This window comes from Haliotis rufescens, unplaced genomic scaffold (assembly GCF_023055435.1).
Source record: "Haliotis rufescens isolate VD_foot unplaced genomic scaffold, xgHalRufe1.0.p SCAF_107, whole genome shotgun sequence".
Classification (NCBI taxonomy): Eukaryota; Metazoa; Mollusca; class Gastropoda; order Lepetellida; family Haliotidae; genus Haliotis; species Haliotis rufescens.
In genome coordinates this window covers 1-7,342 of record NW_025963788.1, presented here as the reverse complement: position 1 = coordinate 7,342, position 7,342 = coordinate 1, and the positions used below count along the sequence as shown (strand labels likewise).

The 7,342-nt window shown below is 42.6% G+C and overlaps 1 protein-coding gene across 1 annotated transcript; it reads right to left on the bottom strand.

Moving 5' to 3' along the window:
- Positions 1-295: 295 nt before the first annotated feature.
- On the bottom strand, positions 296-3,092 carry LOC124118648 (the record flags this gene model as incomplete). Its single annotated transcript, XM_048392049.1, has 4 exons — positions 296-421; positions 792-996; positions 2,425-2,516; positions 2,899-3,092. Coding segments are annotated over 4 exons (617 nt in total), but the record flags the coding sequence as incomplete, so codon positions are not given.
- Between the last annotated feature and the right edge of the window lie 4,250 nt (positions 3,093-7,342).

Here is a 7,342-nt window from a genome sequence, read left to right as displayed (position 1 = left end):
TAATTGTGATGCAAACCACTGCTGCCAAAATATCAACCCATGAGGACAAATGGTGTTCTGATATGTTGGTAGAACCATTGGTTTGAAAACTGCCCTGACAACTGACTGTTTCGGGCTCCGCCATTAAAAGTCAGTTAGCTAAATATCACAGTCGGCCATGGTGTAATAATATATGCATCGATGTGATGACACATTTGGCTGAAGGTATTAGGGATATATTGGTGACAATGAAACAATTGCCTCCAGAACACATCTCAAATTTGATAAGGAAATCAACAGCTAGTTGCTTTAAAATTCAACACATTCCCTTCCCGATGTTGAATTCATTGACTGCAGTGAATCCATCAAAGTCGATACGTCGGACACCGCTGAGAGGAATGCGGATTGGGTTAGTCATCCACAACGTTCCATCGACGTACGTCTGGAAAATAAAGTATTAGATTATGTAGGGAACCATACATTGAAACCATGGTTCGTTGATGTCCTAATCTGGTAAGCTATACCAATTCCTAAATAAGGTATATCTCAATACCTAACACACGACTAAACAACCGACCAAGAAAGACGTGGAGATCAACAGTGAACACTGACTGTTGGACCGGCATTCTCGGAGTTAGTGAGTAAGTAAGAAAGCGTACAACTTTATGGACAACAACTTCTGGTTTATTGCATATAGCGACATCTTGATAAAGATTCTTACACCCATATCAGCAGCTAAGACGTGTAAGGATATTTGTTAATATTTAACAGACTCAAACTTCCTTCTACCCATTGACACATGACAAACCTACCAGGAAAGATGTCTCTGTTATGGATATCCCAATCACATAGTTGTCCGAACTGTTTGGGGTAAAGTCGGTCCGAAACTCAGCACCCCATGCGTTTCCTTGACGAGTGTTGAAGATAATTGTATAGAGTCCAATGTTGGGATAGTCCCACCTCAACGACAACAGATAGACAACGTCTTGATTGGGAAGTATCAGCCACACATGGTTGCTGCAGTGTAAGGATATTCACTTGTAAGCTCGTTAGTGGTGGTGGAAATGGGTTCAGTGTCAGGATATTTAGCTAGTCTTTGAAATGAAGGCGGACCTGGGCGCATGGCTACCATATTCAGTTATTCTATGGAATAGAGACGTACATGGTTTCAGTGTTAGGCTATTCACTTGTAAGCCGGGGGTTTGGGGCGGACATGGGTGCTGTGTAAGGATATTCAGTTATTCTATGGAATAGAGACGTACATGGTTTCAGTGTAAGGCTATTCACTTGTAAGCCGGGGGTTTGGGGCGGACATGGGTGCACTGTAAGGATATTCAGTTATTCTATGGAATAGAGACGTACATGGTTTCAGTGTTAGGCTATTAACTTGAAAGCTGGGGAGTGGCGGCGGACATGGGTGCACTGTAAGGCTATTCTTTAGTAAGCAGGGGAGTAGGGGCGGACATGAGGTCAGTGTAAGAATATTCACATGTAAGCTGGGGAGTGGAGGCGGACATGGGTGCTGTGTAAGGCTAATCACTTGTAAGCTGGGGAGTGGAGGCGGACATGGGTGCTGTGTAAGGCTAATCACTTGTAAGCTGGGGAGTGGAGGCGCACATGGGTGCAGTGTAGGGCTAATCACTTGTAAGCTGGGGAGTGGAGGCGGACATGCGTGCACTGTTAGGATATACAATTATTTTATGGAATAGAGGCGGACATGGGTGCAGTGTAAGGATATTCACATGTAAGCTGGGGAGTTGTTGCGGACATGGGTGCTGTGTAAGGATATTCCCTTTTAAGCTTGGGAGTGGAGGCGGACATGATTGCAGTGTGAAGATATTTACTTGTAAACTGGGGAATGGCTGCGGAGTGTCAGGCTATTCAGTTATTCTAGGGGTTAGCGGTGGAGGGTGGTGCAGTCTAAGGTTATTCAGTTATTCTGGGGAGCGGTGGTGGAGGGTGGTGCAGTTTAAGGGTATTCAGTTATTCTGGGGAGTGGTGATGGAGGGTGGTGCAGTTTAAGGGTATTCAGTTATTCTGGGGAGTGGTGGTGGAGGGTGGTGCAGTGTAAGGTTATTCAGTTATTCTGGGGAGTGGTGATGGAGGGTGGTGCAGTGTAAGGTTATTCAGTTATTCTGGGGAGCGGTGATGGAGGGTGGTGCAGTCTAAGGGTATTCAGTTATTCTGGGGAATGGTGATGGAGGGTGGTGCAGTTAAAGGGTATTCAGTTATTCTGGGGAGTGGTGATGGAGTGTGGTGCAGTTTAAGGGTATTCAGTTATTCTGGGGAGCGGTGATGGAGTGTGGTGCAGTGTAAGCTCATTCAGTTATTCTGGGGAGTGGCATTACAAAGTGCCAACAGCGTGAGATCGCAGAAATGCTGTCAATTGGACACGTGCAAAAACTCGTAGGGTAAGATAAATATTTCACTCATGCACTCACGTACAATATTGTTTCACTTCCTGATACATTGAGCTTCAGAGTCATTCCAACGTCGAGATCAAAGTCCAGATCCCCCGTGTAGGATGCCGCTGGATCCTGAATTCATAAGATAATGGTTATTGCCGTAACAGTGACATTATCACATACACTAACTAATTTGTGAGATCAAACTGTACTTTGTCAATTGATATTGAGTATTTGATATGATGAGGATGAAGAAGAACAACGACGACGACAACGGTGACAATTATGGTGAGTATTTCATATTTTCCAAACATAAAATAATCCATAATAAGCTTTTATCGTATTAACAATGGTAATGCTACCCTTGTTATTTTTTATCCTGAACAGTTGCAATAGCGACTATGTCAAGAATGTGAAGTAACCCTACTATGCTAAAAATGAAATATGATCAACCAGTAATAGTCAAACCCTTCATCGAGGGATTTGTAAGAATGTCAACTTTATCATATCTTACCATTGACGGACGGGCAGCAAGACTATAACACGGAAGACACTTTAATTTCACTGTTTTCCAGGATGCTCCTCTAAAACAGGAAGAGGAGTTGTCAGACTTTGTTAAGTAGCTGCTGTTGCACATCTCCGCTGGGTCTGTGTCGATGACGTCCACGCCCTCCCGGCTATTTGCCAATCTGTAGTCATCGCAGGCAGCTGTGGGGGAAGAGCAGAACTTCGAGGTTCTGATGCAAGTATATAGCAACTATATTTTTTTGTAAAACCTGTGCAACGTCAGAAATGAATTTTGTTTTGCACAACAAGATTGAGGAAAAAACATTTTTAAATGTGCCTTATGTCGCTCTGGAAAAGAATCCCTGGTGGAATGTACCACCATTTCGTTGATGGAGGACATCCCAAACCTGATTGTAACCTGACATCATCTTCTGATTCGCTTCTGACAAAATCAACATCCACCACTATTTCTGCTACAGTTGCCTCCCCACATGCCACATGGCTGTTCTTGTCACGTCTCAAACCTAAGTGACCAATCAATCGTTACCTGAACAGGGAAAACTAGTGGTATCATTTCATTTAGTGTCTCGGATCATTTCTATTTTTCATGGTGTTAAGGTTGTCTATGTATGACGTGACATTTGTCACATCGACGTTGTTGTTTTTACTCACAACCTTGACTGATTTTACTACTTAAGATGCTTCATTGACGCAGCACAAAATACTCACAATGAGATACCTTACATAACATCCACAGCTGTGACATGGGGACAAACCGTTACACACATTGAGGAGTGTCTATTGCTTTACTCATACATATTTTCAAATGCGCAGCTTAGAAGAAGCGCAGAAGTGGTTTGTAGTTGTTTGGTAACAAAGGCTTACCTTTCCTATAAATTGGCTTCATTACACCCCATTTAACCAACCATTCTTCTGGTGTCTTACCAGTATAAAATATTATTTTGAAGAATTTAAGCTAAACAGTCATCTTTTCGCCTTATAATGCCGACGTGCCGTCAAATTTTAACTCATTCCCTTTCAGGTTGACACAAGCCGACTTGGCGAGGTTCCTAGCTGTCGGACGGGCGCTCGTCTGAGTGATTGGACCCAAGCCGGGTCGGGTGGTCCCTTGCCGGCGTTTCCCTCGCCGGCTGCTCCCGGGCCAAAATCCGCCTTTGTCCGGCGCAGGCGCACTCGTGCATTTTGGGGTTACGCGAAAAGCAAATGTTTCCCAGGGACCTTTTTTATTTTTATTTATTTATTTTTTTCTCTCTCTCTCTCTCTCTCTCTCTCTCTCTCTCTCTCTCTCTCTCTCTCTCTCTCTCTCTCTCTCTCTCTCTCTCTCTCTCTCTCTCTCTCATATGATCAGTGAAAAGTAAATAGTATATATCATCCTGTTCAAAAAGACAACACTAAATATTGGAAAAACTTGGACACTTTTAATTTATTCAATGGATGTACTTTTGACAAAATCGTCAATTCTCACACAAGATCATCCAAACACAGCTGCCAGATCTCTCAATCCACATTTCATCTTACTCTATGAAAGCTGCTGGCCGAACGACTGATTCTGATTTGGTGTGGTTGTTGTTGACATCCTGTAGGCTGGCGCCAGCACTCTCAGAGTTGCAAAGTAGTTCTTTCTGAAACCAGTTCAGACTTCAGATAAAATAATATCCATTTACTTCAATGAAAGTAGTGAATATATTGTCAACAAGAAAAGTAAAAAATAATATCCAAGCATCTTGCAAGTGTTAATGGAAGTGGTTTGTAGTTGTTTGGTAACAAAGGCTTACCTTTCCTATAAATTGGCTTCATTACAACCCATTTAAGCAACCATTCTTCTGGTGTCTTACCAGTATAAAATATTATTTTGAAGAATTTAAGCTAAACAGTCATCTTTTCGCCTTATAATGCCGACGTGCCGTCAAATTTTAACTCATTCCCTTTCAGGTTGACACAAGCCGACTTGGCGAGGTTCCTAGCTGTCGGACGGGCGCTCGTCTGAGTGATTGGACCCAAGCCGGGTCGAGTGGTCCCTTGCCGGCGTTTCCCTCGCCGGCTGCTCCCGGGCCAAAATCCGCCTTTGTCCGGCGCAGGCGCACTCGTGGATTTTGGGGTTACGCGAAAAGCAAATGTTTCCCAGGGACCTTTTTTATTTGTATTTATTTATTTTTATTTTATTTTTTTCTCTCTCTCTCTCTGTCTCTCTCTCTCTGTCTCTCTCTCTCTCTCTCTCTCTCTCTCTCTCTCTCTCTCTCTCTCTCTCTCTCTCTCTATCTCATATGATCAGTGAAAAGTAAATAGTATATATCATCCTGTTCAAAAAGACAACACTAAATATTGGAAAAACTTGGACACTTTTAATTTATTCAATGGATGTACTTTTGACAAAATCGTCAATTCTCACACAAGATCATCCAAACACAGCTGCCAGATCTCTCAATCCACATTTCATCTTACTCTATGAAAGCTGCTGGCCGAACGACTGATTCTGATTTGGTGTGGTTGTTGTTGACATCCTGTAGGCTGGCGCCAGCACTCTCAGAGTTGCAAAGTAGTTCTTTCTGAAACCAGTTCAGACTTCAGATAAAATAATATCCATTTACTTCAATGAAAGTAGTGAATATATTGTCAACAAGAAAAGTAAAAAATAATATCCAAGCATCTTGCAAGTGTTAATGGAAGTGGTTTTGTAGTTGTTTGGTAACAAAGGCTTACCTTTCCTATAAATTGGCTTCATTACAACCCATTTAAGCAACCATTCTTCTGGTGTCTTACCAGTATAAAATATTATTTTGAAGAATTTAAGCTAAACAGTCATCTTTTCGCCTTATAATGCCGACGTGCCGTCAAATTTTAACTCATTCCCTTTCAGGTTGACACAAGCCGACTTGGCGAGGTTCCTAGCTGTCGGACGGGCGCTCGTCTGAGTGATTGGACCCAAGCCGGGTCGAGTGGTCCCTTGCCGGGCGTTTCCCTCGGCCGGCTGCTCCCGGGCCAAAATCCGCCTTTGTCCGGCGCAGGCGCACTCGTGGATTTTGGGGGTTACGCGAAAGCAAATGTTTCCCAGGGACCTTTTTTATTTGTATTTATTTATTTTATTTTATTTTTTTCTCTCTCTCTCTCTGTCTCTCTCTCTCTCTCTCTCTCTCTCTCTCTCTCTCTCTCTCTCTCTCTCTCTCTCTCTCTCTCCCTCATATGATCAGTGAAAAGTAAATAGTATATATCATCCTGTTCAAAAAGACAACACTAAATATTGGAAAAACTTGGACACTTTTAATTTACTCAATAGATGTACTTTTGACAAAATCGTCAATTCTCACACAAGATCATCCAAACACAGCTGCCAGATCTCTCAATCCACATTTCATCTTACTCTATGGAAAGCTGCTGGCCGAACGACTGATTCTGATTTGGTGTGGTTGTTGTTGACATCCTGTAGGCTGCGCCAGCACTCTCAGAGTTGCAAAGTAGTTCTTTCTGAAACCAGTTCAGACTTCAGATAAAATAATATCCATTTACTTCAATGAAAGTAGTGAATATATTGTCAACAAGAAAAGTAAAAAATAATATCCAAGCATCTTGCAAGTGTTAATGGAAGTGGTTTGTAGTTGTTTGGTAACGATGGCTTACCTTTCCTATAAATTGGCTTCATTACACCCAATTTAACCAACCATTCTTCTGGTGTCTTACCAGTATAAAATATTATTTTGAAGAATTTAAGCTAAACAGTCATCTTTTCGCCTTATAATGCCGACGTGCCGTCAAATTTAACTCATTCCCTTTCAGGTTGACACAAGCCGACTTGGCGAGGTTCCTAGCTGTCGACGGGCGCTCGTCTGAGTGATTGGACCCAAGCCGGGTCGGGTGGTCCCTTGCCGGCCGTTTCCTCGCCGGCTGCTCCCGGGCCAAAATCCGCCTTTGTCCGGCGGCAGGCGCACTCGTGGATTTTGGGGTTACGCGAAAAGCAAATGTTTCCCAGGAACCTTTTTTATTTGTATTTATTTATTTATTTTTATTTTTCTCTCTCTCTCTCTCTCTTTCTCTCTCTCTCTCTCTCTCTCTCTCTCTCTCCTCTCTCTCTCTCTCTCTCTGTCTCTCTCTCTCTCTCTCTCTCTCTCTCTCTCTCTCTCTCTCTCATGATCAGTGAAAAGTAAATAGTATATATCATCCTGTACAAAAAGGACAACACTAAATATTGGAAAAACTTGGACACTTTTAATTTACTCAATAGATGTACTTTTGACAAAATCGTCAATTCTCACACAAGATCATCCAAACACAGCTGCCAGATCTCTCAATCCACATTTCATCTTACTCTATGAAAGCTGCTGGCCGAACAACTGATTCTGATTTGGTGTGGTTGTTGTTGACATCCTGTAGGCTGGCGCCAGCACTCTCAGAGTGCAAAGTAGTTCTTTCTGAAACCAGTTCAGACTTCAGATAAA